Source organism: Temnothorax curvispinosus, unplaced genomic scaffold (assembly GCF_003070985.1).
Source record: "Temnothorax curvispinosus isolate PA1 unplaced genomic scaffold, ASM307098v1 QBEX01006213.1, whole genome shotgun sequence".
NCBI classification, from domain to species: domain Eukaryota; kingdom Metazoa; phylum Arthropoda; class Insecta; order Hymenoptera; family Formicidae; genus Temnothorax; species Temnothorax curvispinosus.
The window spans coordinates 17,086-41,505 of record NW_020215993.1 but is presented as its reverse complement, the minus strand read 5'-3'; the positions used below and the strand labels follow the sequence as shown (position 1 = coordinate 41,505).

At 39.5% G+C, this 24,420-nt stretch overlaps 1 protein-coding gene across 3 annotated transcripts in view; it reads right to left on the bottom strand.

The window, feature by feature from the left end:
- The window catches only part of LOC112455570 (type II inositol 1,4,5-trisphosphate 5-phosphatase), a 49,353-nt gene that overhangs the window by 14,102 nt on the left and 10,831 nt on the right, over positions 1-24,420 (bottom strand). For all 3 annotated transcript variants that reach the window (XM_025017580.1, XM_025017582.1, XM_025017581.1), the window contains exon 9: positions 8,721-8,899. In XM_025017580.1, the coding sequence (XP_024873348.1) occupies positions 8,721-8,899 (179 nt within the window). The remainder of the gene's footprint in view (positions 1-8,720; positions 8,900-24,420) is intronic.

The window sequence follows — 24,420 nt, the reverse complement described above, 5'->3', positions numbered from 1 at the left end:
AACTTTTGTCTGAAACATTTTTTCGTATATGTAATAATAGATAGCGAGCTACAGCACTGTAAAGTGGAACAAACTATTAAAAATTTCACAAAAGGCTTCTTTTTAAACATATTTTATTATAATTATTGTTTATTAATTTCTATTAATATAAATTAATTATTATTATTAACAATAGAGTAATAGTATTCTATTTACATATTTTTAAATCGATAATCGATTTAATTTTTTATGCTGATACGCATCGTATCTAACATCTCCTTCCCCCAAATATTACTGTAAAGAATTTATTGCAAAAAATATCACCTCAGCCAGGATTCGAACCTGGGGGTCAATCATGAATCTTTTCCCCTAGGGTGGAAACGTGAAAAATGAAAAATCTCTCTTTCTATTGATGTTAAATAGAAAGAGATAGTCATATAAAAACTTTTCACTGTCCACGTTCCACATTAATACATGATTGACCCCCTGGACCTCCCTCATACCGTGTAGACGTCTCACCAATTCGATCACCGAGGCATGTGATATTTTTTCTCGCGAAATAATTTTTCGTGTAAATTTTTAATACTATTTCCAATAAATACTGCGCGCCAACTTGAACATATAAAATTATTATTTATTTATAATTAAATAGAATAAATATACGTAAAATATTTTCAGCCTACGAATGTTTCAAGTTTTATTCTAGTCCAAGGCATTAGATCCAGCTCCTCAGGCCTTGCTCAATGTAATATCATGCAATTGCAAAAAAGGATGTAGAGGAACATGTGGCTGCAGAAAAGCTGGATTAAAGTGCTCCATTATTTGTGGATTTTGCAATGGACAATCGTGTGAAAATGTGCCCTATTCTTGAATCGTTTTCATGAAACTCGCATGCGAAATTCAATGCTTTTTCAAATAGAAAGTCGCATACGAAAATTATTAGGGCAGGCTCGAGAATACGGTCCCAGAGCCTGTGATCGACAGTGAAAATAAAGGAGAAACACTTTCCGTTATGCAGATTCACGAGGAGATCGAGAATTATGATTCACAAAACAACACCGAAAACTATATTGGCTACGTTTACACCCTGAAATTAGGCCGCGGCCTGTACCTCAAATTCGACCTAAATTATTTAGCCCGCCTGCTGTAAACAGTTGATAGACGACCGGACCTGGCTTCAGATCAGGCCGCGTATTTTAGTGACCCGACCTGAAATCGGCCGTTATCATTTGCGATGTAAACGCGCGATTAAGCGCGACGCGTCCTAAAAGCTTCATTTGCTTGTTCGGATTCGCTGCAATTCAGGGCGATCCCAAATACGATCCCGTCAATTTTTAGGTTTCTTTCGGTGTAAACGAATGATGACTAGACCTACTTCGGGTCACAATATAGGTCAGGCCGCGATCAGGTCGCTGGGTGTAAACGTAGCCATTGTTTGTGAGAACATAGTAACCAACCGGGACCATCAAACCGACAAAAAATATAAGGAGTTTCTATTGTTTTTATTGTTTCTATTTAAAATATGTTTGAAACGGAGCCTTTTGTGATATTTTTAATAATTTGCTCCACTTTACAGTGCTGTAGCTTGCTCTCTATTAGATATACGAAAAAATGTTTCAGACAAAAATTGTAGGGAATTATATCTTCTACAAAATTGATAATAACTATTTTTACACAAATATCTACTGGTGAGGAGATATTCCGAAAAAACCGGTTTTGTGCTCCATTTTTTCAAGATGGTGGCGCAAGCGGAAGTGCGCCAAGGTCGAAAACTTGGATTTTTCATTAGAACCCCAAAGTATAAAACATATCCAAAAATCAAAACTACCCGACCTTTGCAGGGTAAACTTACCTAGCTACTGGGCTATGTGGCCATATGCGCATGCTCAGTGGCCGCATGCGCTTGCAAAAGTGCGCGAATTTGAAACGTATGTATACACAATGGGAGGGGGGGGGAGGGGGGGGGCGACCCCCCCCCCCCGCCTACGCATGTACTTTGATGTTATATAAGATATGTTCATCATTGAAAGCTAATTGTAAGTGACATGCATTATAAGTATACATACGTTTCAAATTCACGCACTTTTGCATGCGCGTGCGGCCACTGAGCATGCGCATATGGCCACAGAGCATGTTCGTAGTCGCTACAGCTCGTCAGTATGACAGGAATCATAACCTGATTCTTGTCAACTTTTACGTTTAATATCTCGTTTCGCGGGACAGAGCGACACTTTTTTCTGCCAGATTCGGTCGTTTTGTGCAAAAACGCGTCAATTAAGCCTAAATTCAACGAAATCGGTGAGGAGGCCACTATTCTTCAGATTTACCAATAAATGGGTGAGAACTTTTTTCTGAAACTATTTCTGAAATTTTGTATATATATACGCTGTATGTGTTTATATTGTATTTCTGTAACGGTCGATGCCGCACGACCCGATCACGCGTGGGCCTTGTGCGCTAATTGCCGAACCGGAGGGAGATCGCCGAATCCGCGGCAAGCGAGACCGCGGCGAGACAGTCGTTCCAACGAACCACTCGAGAACAGTCGCTCTAAGAACTGCCAATAAATCGATCGAATCACGCAGAGCTCGCTCAGTCACTTATTTACTTATCGTCTTTTACTGCATATTTATATATTTATTATAAACGAACGTGGAGTGCCTCCGAGAACATTATAATACAAGCGCTGAAGAATTCTATAATTATCAAAGTGAGACAAGTGCCCGCTATATACCGGTACGCGCGACCGGTGCGCATCGCGCCCAACGTTGTACACCTATCATTCAATAAAAATTTTTTACCAGCATTCGCATTGTACGCTTCTATAGTACGAACATGGTCCTTCGAGCCGGATAGGGTGCACGTTTCGGAGCACGCGGTTGCGGTAGACGAGAAACCGCCGGTCTTGGCGCGCGCCGGAGTAGCAAGGGTGTCTCATAAAAACGAATGAACATTAGTGTGCGTGCAACAAACAAACATTACAAACTTTCAATAAACTTTTGAGAACATTCGAGTGACAATCGTTAGCGAGAGGCATTCGGCCGACCTCGCTGAGCTCGGAGTGTCAGCCTGTGTTCACGTGATCGAGTCTTCACCTTTTCTTCCTCTCTTCCTGGTTTTCGTCGAGACAAAAGGACAAGTTTCTCATAGTGAGTCGTGCACATACAATGAGGAAAACGAGTGTCGAAAATCTCCGCAAGCAAAGAAGCGCATTAAAGAGGAAATTGACAAACATACGAAACTTCATCGTTAAAGCTGAGAAGGATGTGGAGAGCGTGCTACCGGGTGAGATTACGGCGCGTTTTCAAGCGCTGGAGGACATTCATTCGAGATTCCAAGCTGTGGCGCAGAACCTCTTATCATTGTTGCCTGAGGAGGAATACGGGCAAAGAGATGGAGTGGAGGAAAGCGAGTTCGACGAGCGATACTTTTCGGCAAAGGCGGCTTTACAGCAATTAGCGGAAAGAATCAAACTGCCGTCCAACAAGCTCTTCAACGAGCACATCGAGTTCGAGCAGTGATCCAGGCGTGATGCAGGTTCTGGAGCAGCAGACAATATTAATTCAAAAATTGGCCGAGCTGTCGGTTGAGAGCAGCGACGGTGGTGCGTTGGCACAAATTGTAGAACAGCAAAATCAATTGCTAGAAAGATTAAGCGTGCGGTCTAACACGCCCGCACGTGAATCTCATGTAAAATTGCTAATGATCACGTTACCATCATTCGACGGAAGCATGGAAGAGTGGAAGCGATACTCAGACACTTTTAAAACATTGATACATCGATAGCGACCTGACTAATGTACAGAAGCATCAATAATATTTGGTTGATTCGTTGAGCGGACAAGCCGCTAAAATAATCGAGTCGATAGACATTTCTGAAAACAATTACGCCATCGCTTGGGACTTGTTGAAGAAGAGATACGATGACGAGCGAGGCATTCGAAAGCGGCACATACAGTGTTTGTTCGATCTACCACTAGTGAAACGAGAATCAGCCAGTGCAATCCAAGATTTGGTGGATCACATTCAGAAACATTTGCGAGTATTACAAGCAATGGGACTTCCTACCGAGTCATGGGGAGACCTAATTATTTATTTGATCGAGAAAAATTTGGACAACGCGACGAGAAGACGTTGGGAAGAGCACATCGAGCAAAAGGACGATGTGATGACAAGCACAATGATCGAGTTTTTGCAACGGCAATGTCAGCTGTTGCGGCGAGCGACTTCGGACAACGAAATCGTCAACAAGGCAAAGGACGACATTCGCGCGAAGGACGGAACGAGCAAGCAGCGATCGTTAGATTTGAAATCACAGGGCAGGACGACACTCTGTCAACAACCACACAGGAGCGACGGTGTTACGTGTGCCAAGGACAGCATTCTATTTATTCGTGCAAACAATTTCTGGGCTTGTCCGTGGAGGACAGAATCAAGGAAGCCAAGCGATTGAAACTTTGTCTCAATTGTCTCGGAAATAATCATTTTTCGAGAGATTGCAGGTCCGGTTCATGTCTAGAATGTGGCGAGCGGCATAACACGCTGTGCCACATCGTGAAGCGGGCATCCTGTTTGTCGGCGGATTCGGCACGGGGTTCGGAGGACTGTTCGAGAGGGTCATCCGGGACCACGCTGTGCGCCGTGGCGGACAGCAAGTACTGATGTCAACGGCTATTGTAAATATTGAAGCAAACAATAACAATAATCATTTGCGCGTATTGCTAGATAGTGCGAGCGAAGTCAATTTTATCACGTTAGCGGCGTGTAACAGACTAAACATAAAATTAGAAAGCGTATGCGAATCCATAAACGGTCTAAATAATATGAGTTGCGCGATAGATTACGGTTGTCAAATTTTGATGAAATCGCGAACGCCAAGTTCGAGTTGAGTCTTTGTTGTTTGGTTGTCCCGAGAATAACTAAAAATTTGCCTTCGTTTTCAATTAATATATCAAAATTGCCTATCCCAGAGAATCTAAAGTTAGCAGACCCGTTGTTTTACAATCCGGGTCATGTCGACGCGCTCATAGGCGGAGAATTCTTCCTTCAATTATTGGAAGCCGGCAAGATTGAACTCGGTGAAAGTTTGCCGGTATTGCAAAACATTAAATTCGGTTGGATTGTGTCGGGTCCGGTACCACAACATTTGATCACGCGTCGGACGACCAACCGTCAACTTTCTAATAATCACGTGTGTTTGATCACGCAGCAAATATCAATAGACGATACGTTACGGAAATTCTGGGAATTAGAAGAATACACAGATAATAATACAAGGTTGTCGATGGAAGAACAGTGCTGCGAGAATCATTTCGTAAACACAACAAAGCGAGACGCGTCCGGGCGGTTTGTCGTTCGCTTACCTTTCCGTGAAAACAAGACTTAGCTCGGACAATCGAGAGACATGGCGATGAAGCGTTTATTACTTTGTTTAGTATGGAAATTTCAACGGGAACCGGAGTTATACAAATTGTATTCCGAATTTATGCGCGAATATATCGATTTGAAGCATATGTCCAAGGTTACCGGGGACGCTCGAATACCGAATTCAGTCTATCTGACGCATCATGGCGTTCTTCGTGAATCAAGTACAACAACTAAGCTGCGAGCGGTATTCAATGCGTCCGCAAAAACCACGTCAGGTATTTCGTTAAACGATACATTGATGACGGGACCGAATTTACAGGATAGCATAATCAATATAATGTTGCGATTTCGTTTGCATGCCATTGCGATCACAACCGATTTACAAAAAATGTATCGTCAGGTTTTGGTACACGAGGACGACCGAGATTATCAAAGAATTTTATAGCGTTTTCCTCGAACGATCCGATGGAGGATTATCGGTTAAATACCGTGACTTATGGTCAGACGAGCGCTCCGTATCTAGCCATTCGCTTCGTGCAACAGCAAGCGAAAGACGGGGCTAGTCGGTTTGAACTGGCATCGCGAGTTCTACTAGAGGATTCTTATGTTGACGATATTATTACAGGAGCTGATAGCGAGCCCGAAGCTGTTAAACTAGTCTCACAATTGGAGAAGTTGTTGCGCGAAGGGGGTTTCGAGGCTCACAAATGGCGCTCAAATCGTGAGAGAATTGTACCTGAGCTGCATGCCGTCAATCGAATCGAGGAGTCGTCGGTGTTAGAGATTGACGCGAGTGCCGTCAAGACATTGGGCTTGAGTTGGCATCCCAAATCAGACATGTTTCAGCTTTTTATCGAGCATATAACGAGTTCAGTTGAAACCAAGCAGGTTTCGAATACGCGAGTTTTCGCAAGCGTTAGCAATTCGAATGACGTTAGAGAGAGAGCTCTTGTTAAATAACTATTCGTCACTATCAAAGATCGAGCGCACTTTGGCTTGGATTGTTCGATTCGGCTTCAACGTTAAAGTGAATCGCTACAATCGTAAGCCCGGTCTCTGTCAATTGACGAGATTCGCCGCGCGCATCAGTTGTTAATTGTAGCAGTACAGAGGGTTCATTTTTCAGAGGAAACGTCAAGCCTATTGTCAGGGAAACAAATTCGATCTAGCAGCAAATTATTGTCGGTTAATCCGTTCATGGATGAGAAAGGACTTCTCAGGGTGGGTGGCAGAATTCAAAATTCACAAGTTTCCTTTGAGAAAAAACATCCAATCATTTTACCATCCGATAGCAAATTCACGCGGTTGTTGTTTGAAAGAGAACATCATAGACTATTGCATATAGGTCCACAGGCAGTGTTATATTCTATTCAAGAAATATATTGGCTGCTCCGAGGCAAATTCATCGCCAGAAAAATCACACATGATTGCATAACTTGTTTCAGCAACAAGCCGAAACCATTATCGCTAATCATGGGTCAATTACCCGCAGATCGAGTCACTCCAACTCGTCCATTTTTTGTAATTGGCGCAGAATTTGCCGGACCTATCATCACATTAGTTAACCGAGGCCGCGGAAGAAAAACTAGCAAATCTTACATGTCTCTATTTCATTTAAAACGCGTTATCCGGGAAGGTCTCCTGACATTTGAGAAATTAGCGACAGTGTTGATACGAGTTGAGACATGTCTGAATTTGCGTCCAATTTGCCAGCTGCCGTCCTCGGCAGCGGATTTGCAACCACTAACACCGGGACATATTTTAACAGGTAATTCATTAATTGCTCTTCCAGATGCTGACGTAACAGATGTTCCTTTAAATCGACTCGATCGCTGGCAAGCAGTTCAGAGAATCGCGCAAGATTTTTGGAATCGATGGAGCCAAGAATATTTGACGTCACTGCAAGGCAGAACGAAATGGACGTCCGAGCGAGATAACTTAGCTATTGACGATGTTGTCTTGATACAAGACAACAATGCGCCACCACTAAGGTGGAAATTAGGAAGGGTAATAAAGACTCACGAAGGTACTGACGAAAGGGTGCGTGTCGTGACCCTTAAAACTGCGAGCGGAATTTGTAAGCGAAACATAAATAAATTGTGTAAACTCCCGCCAACCCCCCGATGTGTTGCCTGCGACATTAGCAATTTAGCGTAAAGATTAATAATTGTTATTAATGGTAGGCGGTATATATATGTTTATATTGTATTTCTGTAACGGTCAATGCCGTACGACCCGATCACGCGCGTGGGCCTTGTGCGCTAATTGCCGAACCGGGGGGAGATCGCCGAATCCGCGGCAAGCGAGACCGCGGCGAGACAATCGTTCCAACGAACCACTCGAGAATAGTCGCTCTAAGAACTGCTAATAAATCGATCGAATCACGCAGAGCTCGCTCAGTCACTTATTTACTTATCGTCTTTTACTGCATATTTATATATTTAATATAAACGAACGTGGAGTGCCTCCGAGAACATTAGAACATTATAATACAAGCGCTGAAAAATTCTATAATTATCAAAGTGAGACAAGTGCCCGCTATATACCGGTACGCGCGACCGGTGCGCATCGCGCCCAACGTTGTACACCTATCATTCAATAAAAATTTGTTACCAGCATTCGCATTGTACGCTTCTATAGTACGAACATACGCGTTTGTATAGATTTAATTTACATTAAATCTATACAATTTATTTCACAAGATTTAATTTACACTTAATTCACAAGATTTAATTTAGTTTTTCCTAAGCGCGCGCGCGATCGCCAATTTAAACATCGAAATACAATATGCTGTCGATAATGAAAAGGAATCGAATTAAATCTCGTCATTCTATATATAAAAGCTATTTAACGTATGCGCACACGTGAGTAATATATATAAATTGATATATCTCAAAATAAATTGAAACAAAGTAAACAAACAATTAAATTGATTAAATAAACATAAGTACTAATGGATAATACACTAGTTAACAAAATTATCGAAACATTCAATTTATATCGAAATTTCGCATATTTTCAAGTAAACGTATTTCCACGAAAAATTGTCGTATTAAAAAATTTTTTTTTATTTCTAAGGCCAAAGTCTCTACTTTAAGAAACTACGGTTAGATTTTAATTTTATTCTCCCTCCTCCCACCATCTTTTCAAAAGTAAAAACGTGTTTTTTATCCAAAAAATTGCATAATTTGCCGCACTCTACGGCGTGGAATAATTTTTTTGCGCAAATGACATGATAAATGACATCGTAAAATATGAACATACGCTTACTTAAAATTATGCAAAATTTTGATATAGGTAAATTGAGTGTTGAGATAATTGCGTTGACTAGTGTATAATGTAATAATTAATATATGTATATCATAGAAACTCACTCATGATCCTTGAAACTTTTAGGTGGCACATATTTTGTAAAAGATAATCTCGCACAAATATCAGCATAATCCTGGTTGCGTCGTTCAAATTCCTCACAATGTGCGGCTAAATGAGCGTTAACAAAGCAAACGGATGTATTGTGAATGCAACAACTTACTGCAACACCACCTTTATTGCCCTATAAGAATTTGTAATTAAAATTTAAACTTAATCAGTCTATTAAAATTACGTTAAAAGCCCTCCATTGCCCTTGTTCAGCAAACGAACGTTAGTGCTCTCGTACGAGCGCCGTGCCGCACAGTTCATATACTATTTTACAGCTATGACGTCATGCTGTATAATATATATTGTAACCGAAAATGCAATATGCTGTTTATTAACATTTATAATATATTCTTTAAACAGTGAAAATTTTATGAATGAATATGAATATGAAGCGACCCCCGACTAAAACCTTCTGAAGGTCACTCAGGAGGGTGACCTTCACAACATATGTTAAGGTCAAGGTCATCGGAGGTGGGGCCCTAATTGTAAACATTTACCCTTTGTTTCCATCACAACCCCATTTCGTGAGCATTGTTAATTCATTGACTTCAACCATATTTTCCTTATCTACTGTCTCAAATAATAGTCTTTTTGCAGTATGATCTAGTAATTTTTGTAAATTATTTGATGCCGAACTCTCTGTAATATTAATGTCGTCTGGGTAGCAATCCTGTTTTGATTTTTGGATATTTTTATACGATGGAAATATATCGAATCCAATTTTCTTCGTCGGAGCTCTTATTGTTTCATACTGTCGTTTTGATAACTGAGCATCCATTATTAATGCCAGAGCAGTGTTAGCATCAAAACCATTTTTCTGATTTTGTATTTTACTTGAAGCAGCATCGATTATTTGTTGTGATGGATCATCAGGTCAGAGCGAATACAAACAAAGTTTTATGGACAAAGAAATATCTGATGAATATATGTTTATGACTTCATTGGTGCCCTTACGTCTTACTTCATTTTACGATGAAAACATTATTATTTGGAATAATGATCGACCTTCTTCAACGAGATATTGCAGAGCAATACAATTTAAATACACAAAAGAAACTGCTGAAAAAATAAAAAGTGAAAAGCAACGTATGGATGACGAAAATGCTCAATTATACGAAAAAGTTCGGAACCACATTCAAAATAAATCATCAAATGATATTTATGATGATAGACGGTAAGGTAGCTCAAGCTGTAACCCACACGCCTTCATCATCTTCGTTTGCGGTTCCAAATCATCTCAAATAAACAACCAAACAGAAATTAATAAAAGGTCTAACAAAGAAGAAGCACTCAAATTAGGAATGTCACTCTTGCACGAATCAAATTCATGGAGTGTATATTACATATTGCCTACAATTTGTCTTTCAAGAAGTGGTCAACAACGTCAAAAACACGCGTTCAAAAAGAAGAAACAAAAAAAAGAATACAAGACGCATTTTATAATAAACTTGGACTGAGAGTAGACATCGTTAAACAAGGTTCCGGATCATCTAATGACGGAAATACTTCTCGACGATTTTTTGCTGATCCAAAAATCACAGCAGAAATAACTGAAGTTGACGAGGAATTGATCAGAAGATAGATTTTCCACAATATTACAAACGATTAATTGTGGTAAAGAAATAAAATCAGTAAAATTCGGTTCTTATGCGTACAAGGCAGCGGAAATATTTATTGAAAAATATTCTTGGTACTTTATGATGCCAATTACCGTTCATAAAATTCTTCTTCACGGTAAAGAAATTATAGAAAATGCAGCGTTACCTGTTGGGACATTATCGGAAGAAGCTCAAGAGGCAAGAAATAAGGACTATAAACGATATATCGACTTAATCATAGTAGAAAATGTAGTCGTCTGTTTACAAATGAAGATATTATGCATATGATGCTCCGTGTCATCCGATCCGTTAATAACTAGTTTAAGAAGTAAACCACATAAAAAAAATTTAGACTTAAGCGATGAAACGCAAGAATTACTTTGCTCTTATACGTAAATACTAAATTAAATGTAAATTGAATTTTTATTTAATTTCAATCAAATACTTGTTCCTATCATTAATTTTTAATAAATATACATAAATATATTTAATAAATATACTTTTGCAAATTTTATAAGTCAACATTGAAAGGTTCTCTGATCATTCATTGCATATTTTACAAGTAACATAATTTTTTCTGCGATTCGCGCAAACGGCTCCACTGTGCGCCGGGCCGAGCGCGGCCGCCGCGGCCGCAGCATATCCCCTCTAACTGGCTAGTTCGGACACGAACCATTAGCACGGAACGCAAACCATGTGCGGTTACCAAGCAAAACGACGTAGTTGATACGCACTTTCTCAGGCGGCGCGTCGGAAAATGCGACACAGAAAAATTGACGAAAAATGCCGGGATGGCCTCTGTCAGGTTTCTCTCTGGCTGGATTTTGGAGGCAAGGAGAAAGGAAGGGAGATGGACGAGGATAAATCGGTGGAGACGAGGGTAAAAGAAAGAGAGGAGAAAGAAAGGAGAAAGGAAAGGAAAGAGAAGGAAAGTAGGAGTTGGAAGAGGACGGAGAAGGACGAGATTATGAAAAGGATGGAGGAGAGTCTGTTTGTTTTCGGAAGGATTAAAGGTAAAGGTAAAGGTGAAAGAGGTAAGCATGATAGGTCAGAGAGGAGAATGGGTGACGATAATAGTAAAGATGGGGAGTGCAGAGAATAAGTGAAGGGTATTAGATGCAAGGAGAAAGGAAGGGAGCAGATTAAGGGTGAAAATGGATGAGGATAAATCGGTGGAGACGAAGGTATGGATACGGACGAGGACGAGGACCATAGGAAGAAAGGAGAGTAAGAGGGAGGTAGGATGGAAAGAAGAAAGGAAGGGAGATTGAGAAAGAAGTGGCAGGGGAAAAAGAGGGAAGGAGGAGAAGGAAATAAGATGAAGGTATAACACAGTTTCCAGAGCGAAGGTAGAATAAGGAGAGAAGGCGGCGAGCGAGAGGAGAGAGAGAGAGACGGAGAGAAAGGGGAAGAGCAGTGGCAGAAAGGAGGGAAGCAAAGAGGTGGCTGAAGCAAGGAAGGCGGAAGGAGATGGCCGGATGGAAGACAAAGGGAGGGGAAATGAAATGTAAGGTCGCTATGGCCAGGACGGGATAAGGGGCTTGATTGCTTGTTTCAGAGCGAAGACAGAATAGGAAGGAGAGAAGGCGGCGAGCGAGAGGAGAGAGAGAAAGAGAGGAAAGGAAGGGGAGAGAACAGTAGCAGAGGGAAGGGAAGCGGAGAGATGGCTGAAGCAAGGAATGCGGAAGGAGATGGCTGGATGAAAGACGAAGGGAGGGGAAATGAATTGTAAGATCGCATATGGCCAGGACGCGAAGGGGAGTTTTTGTAAAAGGTTTGGATACGTTCCTCACAAAAACGCCTTGTAAACCCTGCGGTGATATACAATAAACTTATCTATCTAAGTAAATTTATTAAAATTTTTACTGTAATTTTTGTAATTTTTTGTAATAAAGATATTGTTATCAACCAAAGATAGTAAGAATGTGTCAAATATGTAGAATAATGTAGTAAATTATTTATAACCTTTTTCTAACCGTTGTTCGGGGTAGATTAATCGATACACAGTTATTATGGAACGCAAAAGATATAAACCTTTTATTACAGTAATATGTAGAAAGCAGTACAGAACAGAATGTGCTAGAATCAGTAGAACAGCAAAGTCGAACAGAAAGACCAATGCAAGAGTACAACTTCAAGAAGTAAAAAGACAGCCAATAGGAAGGCTTAAAACCCTAGAATAGTTCGGATAATCCCTATACAGTAAGGCAGCAAACTCAAACGGGGTGAATTCTAAATTCCAACACTAACCTATAAACTATCAACAAACTTTTTATTAAAAATTGGTTTCTATGTACCTTGGAACATGAAGGTTGATGTACCTTGAAACGCTATTTCAAAAGTATATTAGCTGATTGTTATCTTTATATAACCTTTAGTTATTTGTTTAACCATAATTTTTTCCATTTTTAATAACAGCTCGAATTGGTAGCTATTTGTTTGTATTATAGCTACCATGCCACGTAATAAACGTGGAATAAAAAGGCTAAGACTAGGTAGATACTGAAGCTCTGATATTTTATCTGCTGCAAATGCAGTTTTAGGAACTGAAACGACAAAAGTATCTCACTGACAAGGGAATAGTCGGAACTGTCCCTACCCGATTTGGATGCGCTTTGGATATGTTGTTGAGCATCAAAAAATATTAGACACGTATCTTTTTTTTTTAGCTGCGTATCTCGACGTTTAGGGGTTGAAACAACTCCTTGAAAATAACAACCGATTTGGATGCGCTTTGGATATGTTGTAGAGTATCAAAAAACATTAAACACGTATTTTTTTAGCTGCGTATCTCGACGTTTAGGGGTTGAAACAACCCCTTGAAAATAACGGATTTTATAATATCTTCGAAAATCTGATTACGCCATTGTAAAGAGCACAAAAAGCCATAAACATTTCGTACAAATGTTTTGTCGTTACGCTTTATATTTTCAAAGATATTCGGTAAAAACTATAAAATCCGTTATTTTCAAGGGGTTGTTTCAACCCCTAAACATCGAGATACGCAGCAAAAAAAAATACGTGTCTAATATTTTTTGATGCTCAACAACATATCCAAAGCGCATCCAAATCGGGTAGAGACACTTCCGACCGTTCCCTTGTGAGAAAAGCAACAAAAATATGTAATGTAAAATTTTATTGTTTGTCAAAAGATGCTTAAATAATTTATTCGAATTAAGCGTGACGTTATTTTTCATTTTATTTCTATTTTTACCTTTTTGTTTTATTTTATTAATAAATATTTTATCAAAGAGAAAAAAGTAAAAGCAATTAAGAAAAACACGCAAGGTTACTTATCAAATTCATGAAATGAGAGAATAACTATTTTTATTTATGATAATAATGATTTATCTCGCCAAATAATTTTTTTTCAGTTTAATAATTTACCAAAATGTAACTAAATTTAATAAAATATTATATTTCTTTGAAAAAATTTACATTTCTTAAAAAAATTAAAATTTTTTAGTGTTTTGACGTACAATAAGAGTGTTCTAAGGTACATTAGGCTGCTGTACCTTTCTCCAGAGGCTAGTTGGCGCCCTTCCGGACCCTTTGGGGCTCGGTGGGAGCCTCTAGTACGGGTTTTGCGAACCCGGAGTGCCCGAGCACATCAGTACCGTAATCTGCGGCATCTCCAAGAGATGTCGTGGACCGGGGAGTTTTTTTCAAGATTCGCGAGGTAGGCGGCCTCTATAAAAAGTCCGCCCGGTCGGACGGGACCGTGAGGGACGAGCTAGCGTGGCTAGCTCCGTTACTCGACCGTCTTATGGGAAGGAAAACCCAGACAGAAAACCGGGGGTCCGGCTACCCTGCTTAGGAGACTGGCTAGCTTCGGCAAACCAGTCTCCAATACCGGTAGGAGTTGGCGGCCTTGACTTCAATCGCCCGATCGGCCGGGACCGTTGCCCGTATCAGACTACGGATTGGGATTGAGATTGGATTGAAATTTAACCAATCAGAGCAAAGTTTACTAAACTTGAGATCTATTTTCTCTGTTCTGATTGATTAAATTTCAATCCAATCTCAATTCCAATCCGTAGTCTGATGCGGACATTAGGGAGATTGTGATTCTCCCACCGGCCAACAGGATTGGGTGAGCCTATCCTGCATCCATTGCACGCTGGTGCTCCGGCAGGATGGGGGATCAATCCCACGGCCATTGCACGCCGGTGCTCCGGCAGACCGTGAGATTGCGGGCTCACCGAAGGTCGCTCGGGCCGCTCAGAAATGATCCGAGGTCGGGGCCGGGCGACCCTGAGAAGGAGGACCCACCGGGCCACCCGGACGTACTCCGGAGTTGGAGCCGGTGGTGTCCTGCCGCCGGACGTAAGGGCCGGCGGCGCGTGTAAATAGCCCATCGGTCGGTGACTGTGACAATTGGGGGAACATCCTGTGCCCTGTCCTTTCGCAGGCGGCGGGAGACCGGGATCGAGTTTGCTCGGCCGGATCTCTCGCTTAGCGCGCGGAAGGAGTATGGTGGGGGTTTTCCCTACCCAAAGTCGGCCGATGAGCGGCGGATTTTAGGCCGGTCGCTCTGGCGGGTAAGCCAATGGAGAGGTCGCAGCCTCCTTCGTCCCAACCGTCCAGGCGGCCCCCCCGAGTGGCGGCGCGCGTCCACCGCAGTGCCCCGAAGGTCGGAGGTCGGGGACCCCCGAAAGCCCATGGGAGGAGGCTAGCCTCGCGGCGGTGAAGTAGGGAGGAATCCGCGTGGGCTGGATAAAAGCCCACGTGGAAGTGTTGCCGCCCCGGCCCTGAGGTGCTTTAAATGCCTCCGAATAGGACATGTCCGGTTGACATGCACCTCCACGGTGGATTACTCCAACACCTGCTATAGATGCGTCATCGGGGGCCACCGTGCCAGACTCTGTTCTGCGGCGTCCCCGAGATGTCCGCCTTGCGCAGACTCGGAGATGCCGGCTGAGCACCGGCTAATCGACGGGATGCGGCAGCACGAGTTGGGTGGGGGGACGGGGGCCACCAATACTCGGAGGTGGTACTCGAGTGGTGGCTCCCCCTCCCTCTAAATAGGTGGCAATTGCCATTGAGATTGCGGGTCGAAGGGGGCTTGGGTAAATTCCCCTTCGGGGTTTTCATCGCGGGTGCCCCCGGCCCGCTGGGGGTCGGGACTCGGGACCCCTTTGGGAGTTTCGGGGCCCTCTGCCTTCTCTAGAAGGCACGGTAGGAGGAGGGCGTTTCATTGTGATCCGTCCTCCTCCCGGCCGTCCGGGGGGCGCATGGGGTCACCATGCGTCCTGAGCTGACTCGTCAGCACCCCCGGAGAGAAGTAGGTGGCGGGTTGGGGTTAATCCCCCCCAATCCGCCACGAGTTTAGATCCGCCCCGAAGAACAGGGCATGGAGAGGAGGCTTCTCCTCCTCTCCACGAGATGGTATCCTCTTTGGATAGGCGTGGGGAGATTCCGGAAGTCATGCAGGATCGACAGCGATGTGCATGCATGGAATGCTTTCCCTTCAGGGACTACTGGCTAAAACCAAGGCTCTTTACGGGTCCTGGTATTCCAGTAGTGGAAGATTTCCTCTTAAAAAAAAAGCTGCTGTACCTTGAAACAAAAATTCCATTTGTAAAAAAAAGTACTGTATTCTCTTACCACATGGTAATAAAAATTTGGGTTTTTTGTATACTAAAATACATAGGTATTTTATTTCAATAATATATTTTTTTAAATTTTTTAGATTAAAACTGTGGCTCAGAAAAATCAAAAACTTAAGTGTTCCGAGGTACAACATCTTTCCCTATATGTTGGATCCGCCATTTTGTTTTTCGTAATTTTGACTTTTGATTCGTAATCAGCGACCTCGAAAATCTTAGTATATCAATTTTTATTTAAACTGAAAAACGCCTTCATATTTTGGACAGGTTTTTGAGATTTGGGATTACTGTGCGTCGCACCTATACATGTGTCACTGTATTAGTACGGTGTTGCCACAGTTTTCTTAGATCAACAGTCTTATAAGAAAAATAGGACGAGACATTTATCAACCGATTTATCGAACTGCCATAGTAAAGTTTGGGTTTGACAACAGTACGAGTCGCGTCAACTGTATGCACGTATTTACTGAATTTGCTCTCCTCAGATATATTGTGCGTTAAAACTTTTAAAGTCTATAATTTAAAAATTGTACTAACGAAATTTTGGAAAACAACCATATAAATATAATCTAGATATTTAGAAGATTGTGTGGCGGTTGTGCGCGTCTCTACAAAACGGCTGCCCGACCACAGAGCAAGACGCACACAGAGAAAGCGGGCTCTTCCGCAAGTCGCGGAAAAGAAGCAACAAACATAACTCGTAAGAGAAAAACAATCCGAGGAATATAAAAGAGGACCAAAGTCACTTTTCATCTCTCGGAGTGAGACGAGAAAACTCAGAGCTATCGAGAACCTCAGAGCCGGAGCACGATAGGAATTTTTGATAACCGAAGTCATAAAATGCATGGAGCAACGCTCACCGACGGGCATAGCCCTGGTGAGCTTGTCGCCTTCCCAGCTGGGATCGTAACTGACGCCTCCGCCGTAGTAGTTGACACTAGAACGCCAGCCTCCGGACGAGAACGAGAACGTACCAGCACACAGTACGCCGATTAGCGTTGATACCGATAGAGATCTCCCCTCTGAGGAAGACGAGACTCCCATGGATTTACCTCACGCCGTGAAATATAAGAGTGCGGCGCTACACCAGCCCTTGGTACAATCCGAGTTGACTCCCCTCGCCGGTCTCAACGTTACTGCCTATACCGCCGAGGAAATTATATGAGAGAGCAACACAGACCTCCAGGTGCACACCCAAAGCACACCCAAACAGAATTTAAGCAACTCTGTTAATATTGTACATAGTATACTATAAATAATGACGAATAAATTTTACGTTATACCATAACCAGGTGTATTCCGTTCGAGAACTTCTCTGTGAAACAAACGCTCCCACAATTGTAAGTAAAAAGTCAGAAAGTTTCAGAATCAATTTTTATGTCACATCTACACAATTAAAAAAATAAAATATGAACTGAGTGTTCGCTTCATACGAGGGCAATAGAGAGTTAGGTTGAATGTATTATACTGTTATAGTATCATACGTGTTATGTTTAAGGATGTAATCAAGTCCAATACACTTAAACATCCGGTCAAATAATTAAATTTAATTTTTTAGGATTCGAGTAATATTTGTAAAAAATAACATTTCATGCATTGTACTTACGAAGTAATCAATCCCGACTAGTTAATTTTGAATTTTAGAATAAGTATCTGCATGATTCAAGATGTACATACTTATAAGTAATTTCTATCATAAAAATCAAATCTTTTACAAATAGTAATCGACATATAGGAATAAAGCTTAGTTTAAAAAATATATAAATGTGCTTTTTCCGTGCCGTACACAAATGGGTGCCGTGTATATGTACAGCACACATGTACGCAATTGGGATCTGACATTCGTCGCCATGATATCTTTTTGTTACCAATTTTCTGGAAACCGGTTTTTCTAATTTTTCTAATTTTTCGGGAAATAATTGACCGAATTTCAAAGAAGTGTATATAAAGTAGGGGTTTAATTTTCCGGGGAGTGCTATAAAGTATATAATATTTTGTTACCAATGTTTTGGAAACCGGTACTGAAATTTTTCCAATTTTTCGGGATTTAATTGACCAAATCTTAAAGAATTATATATGAAATAGGGGTAGAAAGAACTAAAGAATGTAATAGAAATAGAAAAATTGCTAATAATAAAAAGGTTTCCGATTTTTGTTTAAAAAAATGTACGTGATTGCTCTAATTTCCGCAAATTTTAAGATATCAAGCTGAATTCTTTTTTTAGGAATAATTTTTATGGATAACTTTTCGTTACCGATTTTTTGGGAAATCTGTTTATATATCATACTATAATATAAAATCCGACTGTTTGCCTGTCTGTCGACGAACTACTCATTCGTTAATGGACCGAATCTTTTACCGAAAGAATTATATATGAAGTAGGAGTAGAATTTTCCGGGGATTGCCATAAAGTATAATTTTTCGTTGCCGATCTTTTTGGAAACTGGTTACAAAATTTTTCCTATTTTTCGGGAAATAATTGACCGAATCTTAAAGAATTATATATAAAATAGGAATAGAAAGAACTAAAGAGAATGTAATAGAATTAGAAAAATTGCTAATAGTAAAAAGGTTTCCGATTTCTGTTTTAAAAAAATGTACGTGATTGCTCCAATTTCCGCAAACTTTGAGATATCAAGCTGAATTTTTTTTATGGATAATTTTTTGTTACCGATTTTTTGAAAACCGGTTTGAAAATTATTAAAATTTTGAGAAATAATAAGTACCCTAATTGACCGATTTTCTTGAAACCAGTGCCAAAATTTTTTTAATTTTTGGAGGATAAGTTTAATTTTTCATTAATGAATCGATTTTCTTGAAACCGGTGCCAAAATTTTTCTAATTTTTTGTTGATGATTTTGATAAAACTGGTACCAAAAGATTACTAATTTTATGGGAATGGCTACTATGGGGTTGAAAATTGGGTTTCATGGGGTTCTATTGGTGCTTCTAATTAATGGGTGAGTTTGGGGAGAGGGGAATAGATTTTGAGCCCGCGTTTCTTTATTCTTTTATGCTTTAACATGAATGTTGAATTTTTTCTCCGCATTGTAAATCTACGAGCAGAATATTCAATTCGCGGTTGTGAAAGTAAGGCTCAAAAAACTTTAAATGTTCGATTTTATTGCTTTCCTAACCCCAAAATGAATGTTTCATGTCAAACATTTATTTGGCAATTTAGAGAAAATTGATCGTTTTAAAGTCTGAAAAAATGCATTAAAAATAGGGAAAGTGACCCTTTATATGAGAAAGTGTTAGCTATTCTGCGCCATATTTGGTTAAGCCCCGCCTCCATGTCAGATCCCAATAGAGCGCACGATGGCGGAAAAACTACGTTATTCACACTGATCAATCAAAAACAGGTATGTCTATGGCGTATCTCTGATTATAAGTCTCTTAGGTCGGTATTTATAGGCTACGGTTAACGTGACACTACAAATGCTTTGGAGCGTTCTTCTTCTCTTTCTTTCTTCATTGAAAGAAAAGAGAAGAGGAATGCTTCGAAGCATTTGTAGCGTCACGTTGACCGTAGCCATAGTCGAATCTTATATTTAAGCCCATCTTAAGTACAATCTTAAGATGTTATGAACCAATCACAGAGCCGTATTAGCTATAGGCAGAGCCTATGAATACCGGCCTTAGTCCTAATTGCTAAAGACCTGGGCACATAGAAAAACTTAAGGGAGAATTATAGTGTAAACAAACAAAAAAAATCCATTTTTTCTTGCATAATGGCGACGCAGATTTCGCGAGCGCTCCTGATGGCAAAATATGAAACTGGTGTAAAGCAGATAGACTGGTCGTAGGTAGGTTAGCCGTGGTTTAACAGCATTTTCTTATATTTCTTGTACTTTTTAAAATGCTGTCCGTAATAGATGACGTAATGAAAGCCACAGAGGGATCAAGAGACACGGTAGTGTCTTGCGCCAAGTACACGCGGAGCGAGACGCACCGTGACTCATTTACGCGAACGCACGAGTTGCGAATACTCGAGATGTTGAAATCTCAATAACGAGTGAACGGATCAAGTTCTAAGTAGGCTTGATCGATAGCTTGGGGGGTCAATTTATAAAATAAGTGTTTTTATTTTTCCGCTACGTGCTCTACGAGCGGAGATATTACGATGCAAAGTCCGAAATGTTAAATTTTACATTAAGATACCTCGTCGTCGCCGTACGGTTGAAACCTACGGTTGCTTTTTGTCTCGATAGATGGCATTTGAGAACATGTCGAGCGTCCCCCCGGGTCCCCTGATCTGTATCTATATGCACGTGTGACAGGCACTAATTTTCTGAAAAATCTATCGTATTTTTTATATGCACGTGTAACAGGCATTATTGCGTAATAAAAATTTCTCCGAAATATGTTTATATTTGTGAGACGTGAAAACAAAGAGACTAAAAAGTGGATTGGTCATCTTTGTTGGCAAGAAAAATAAAAAAGATCCCACAGTACTTTTGCAAGCGCTTGTCCTCAGAACTTCTGGCTTGAGCGATCAACATCCTTATTTAGTTGACCTTTAGGTTGAGCTGTCTAAGGATTTTGGCTCAAGGCTTATAAGTGAGCAGTCTCTAGAATGTAGATGTCCAGCTGGTCAATCACAAAAGTGTAAACACATTGTTGCAGTGATGCTATATCTGTCCAGGTATGTTACTTTATTTAATTGCACTCATTGCAAAGCTGTATGTCATACAAAGAAGTTTGTTTTAATAATACCAAATTTGTTCTCTTGTTTTCAGAGTTGAAGAGTCAGAACTAGATGACCTTGGTTGCACTGACATTGAGCAGCAATGGGGACTATTTAAATCTGCCACTTTGAGGGAGTACCAAGCAAAACGTCTTTTTGAGTTGTGCCATGTAAAGTCTCAGAAAGATGTATATGTGTCAATAATACCAGAGGTTACAAAGGAGCAAAGATGGTGTAATCGACTAACATGTCGTAAGCGCACTGCATAGTGTTGTATCGATAAATAATTGTATCAATAAATTCCTGATTTTTTTAATTGATTTATTTACATTTCTATTAATTGCATCACTAATCATAATAATAAATAAATTTGATTAGACGTTTGCCATAATTATGTGCTTAATTGTTATGATTTTATACTACAAATTTATTTATTTTTAATGAAAAAAAAAATGAAATTGAAATTTCAATGGAATTAAATCAAATCAAATCAAATTGTGCGAATAGTTTTGTTAGAAAATTTAGTAAATGTGTAGGTAATTATAATATTTAAGAAATTTTATTGCTAATTAGGGTTGCCGCTGACCTAAAAATTATGACAATATTTAGTCATGTAATTTAAAATTTGTAAGTTTTGTACAATAAACCTTTTTCAAAACAAAATATCTTTTATGTTTATTGCTCACTACTAGTTAAGCTGTTCCTTTGAAAGTTTGGTTTGTATCATACTTATTTAAAACTTTCTATTATAATTCTCTTTACTAAAGCAACTATTCTTAATTTGTCTTTATTCATATCTTAAAATAATATGATGTGGGAAAAATACGATTTTGCTCCAAAAAGTGAGACGCGCTTTGGATCGATACAGCACAAATATGCGTCTGTACCGACTTTGCAGTTTCCTCATTCTATCGTTGCGGGAATAAAATGTTGTTTATACCTGCCTAGATTCTCAACTATAGTGCTCTATCTGGTATAAACGTGTGTTTGTATTTATGTGTATTTTTGTGTGTATGTGTCTGCAAACCGTGATAAAAACCGCCGAACAAGAATTCTTCGAGGAAAAGGAAGGCATTTTATGGGCCCGGAATAGCGGACTAATTTAACTGTAAGTATCGTAAAAATATCAAAAACTTCATTTCTTTATTTAAGTAACTGTGTTTCTTTCGATTCGCCATAATAATCCACCATTTTAAATATTGAAAATCTGATATCAGATTCTGATTCAGCGACCTTAAAAACCTTTTATACTGAAATCTTCATGCATCTTTATGTGCTTTTTTGCCTGACAGCAAAGAAGTAAACTTTAAACGCATTTTTCTCAAAACTAATTTTTCCAACTTGGCGTGCAGGATAACTCAAAAAGTGATTAATCAATAACTTTTGCAAAGTATAATTCGATTCCTTATAATTTTCTCCAGGAATTGAACCTACTGTTATAACTTTATTGTTTATTTAGAGCATTTTAATTAATAAGAAAATTAATTTTTTGATTGAAAAAATGTCACTTTTCTTGCGATTGCTGTGACTCCGTCAATTTTTCATATTTTTATTTGCAAGTAGGTTCAATCTCCGCGAAATTGACTAATAGCAAATTCGGTTGGACGCAGCAGTGCACATTAAAGCCGTTGTACACTGATTTAATCTCTAAAATTTAAAATAAAATGCAAATATTTCGACTGATAAAATGCCCAATACACATTTTACCAAATAGTACAGTAAAGAATATTAAAGATTTCGTGACTCAACCCGTTTATATTAAACATACACTTTACGTTTATTTGTGCAACGGCTTTAATGTGCACTGATTGTGAGTGCGCACTGGTGTGTCCAACCAAATTCGCTATAAGCTTTAACAAAAATTATGGTTTTTTGCTTTCAGATGAATCAGCTCGTTGCTATACTGTATGCCGAAAACCGATGCGCTACCGACATTAGGGGTATTCAAATAAGTTAGAGTTTAACGGTTTGACAGGTTATGTCGGGTTAAAGTTGGGTAAAAAGTTAATTTTTACACTTTTAACCCAAAGATTAATGTGATAGGTTAATGAGTCACTTATGTATTTTGCATAACCTTAAAGAGTAGCGCGCCCAAAGTTAATTAATTAACTTTTTACTCGACTTTAACCCGACATAACCTGTCAAACCGTTAAACTTTAACTTATTTGAATACCCCTATTGTGTCACAAAGTTGTACGCAACACGATAAAAATTAAAAAAATTGGAAAACCGACATATCTCTTTTTCTTCTTTAAGAATGCCTTTTTATATTAAAAAAAATTATCTAATATCACTTATAATTTCCTTTAAAAAAAATTCTTTAAAATCGTAATTTTTTGCCCGGTTACACTAGAATTCCCCCTTAAGGATGTATTGGCTATCTTCCAAATGATGCAAAGTCGATAATTTGTGAGATTGTTCTTTTAGTCTTCCTGATGTGCTGCAAGAAAGTTTAAACGAATCTACTAAATGGGGTTTCTGAATTATGACGATTTTAAGGATGTATTGGAAGTAGGAGAGACCGGCGGGGAGTCGTCAACAATTATCTCGAAATCTGTATGTTGTGTAAACTCGCCATTAATATTGTAAACACTACTTATGGTGCCCATGTGACTAACGGAGTTTAGTGAGATTATAAGCCATGTTGTGATTATCATTAAGGCGTGTTTTCGGAAATAAAAAATAAAATTTTTTGCGCGTCAAAAATTTTAAATATTTTAAATATTTTCTCTCCGAATCTCGAGATAAGAACGCATGCTGAACACAAATCCAGTGAAAATTTTTATTTTTGTTGATTTCTAATATTTCATGAGAGATCAAACTTAAAATCTATGTCCAGGGCAAAGTCGTCACCAAGCCATATCATGGAGGCTTCGGGCGAAAATCAAAATCGAAGAAGCAGCAGTGGTCGGATTCCGGCGAGGACTTAGATGTATGTGCTGCGTGTGCTCAGAGATGACAGAATAGAGCTGAGACGAGAAACAGTGTACTTCGTGTAAGCGTAGGGCACATAAGTGTGTGCGCTTTTCTTGTAATTATTTTCGCCATCGGGTTTTTAATTAATGTTTCCATTTTTCTATTAAAAAATAATTAATAAAATGTATCCTATCATTTTTCATGATCGGAATTATAAATTTTCATTTAAAATTTAGTCCAAAAATGGAGTGACGACTCCGCCCCGGCAATTTTGACATTTCAATTTTTGCACTTTCGTCGTTTTCACTCTATACCAGTTGAACAAAGCGACGTAAACCAAAAATGTCGTTATAAATTTTGTAGCCAAGGGTTTACTCTTTACAACGGTATATCACATTTTACTAAAATTATTTGTTTTGTTGTTAAAAATCGGCACCGAAAAAATAGCGACGACTTCGCCCCGGTCTTCCCTATTAAGTTAAAAATGCTCTGTAACTGATTTATTAAACGATTTGAAAGTTATTTAAGTTTAAGGTTAATAAAATTAACATTATCCCTTATGGAGAATCGACATTTTTGCTGTAAATTCAGAAGAGGATATAAAGGGTCTGGCCAGTTTTCCTATGGCGGAATGCCCCCAGGATATCGAGCTGATTTTCACACATAAAGTAACCTCATGACCCAACACTAAATTACCGTTTATAACAGCTTCTAGAACAACATGGTTCCGGAGTTATGGCGTCAAATTAAAAAATCAAAGTTTTTTTTCTCCGGAACGAAAAAAGCTAGGACCTTGAAAAAAATATGGGTAGTAGAGGATACCTTAGGAGGGTTCAAACAAAT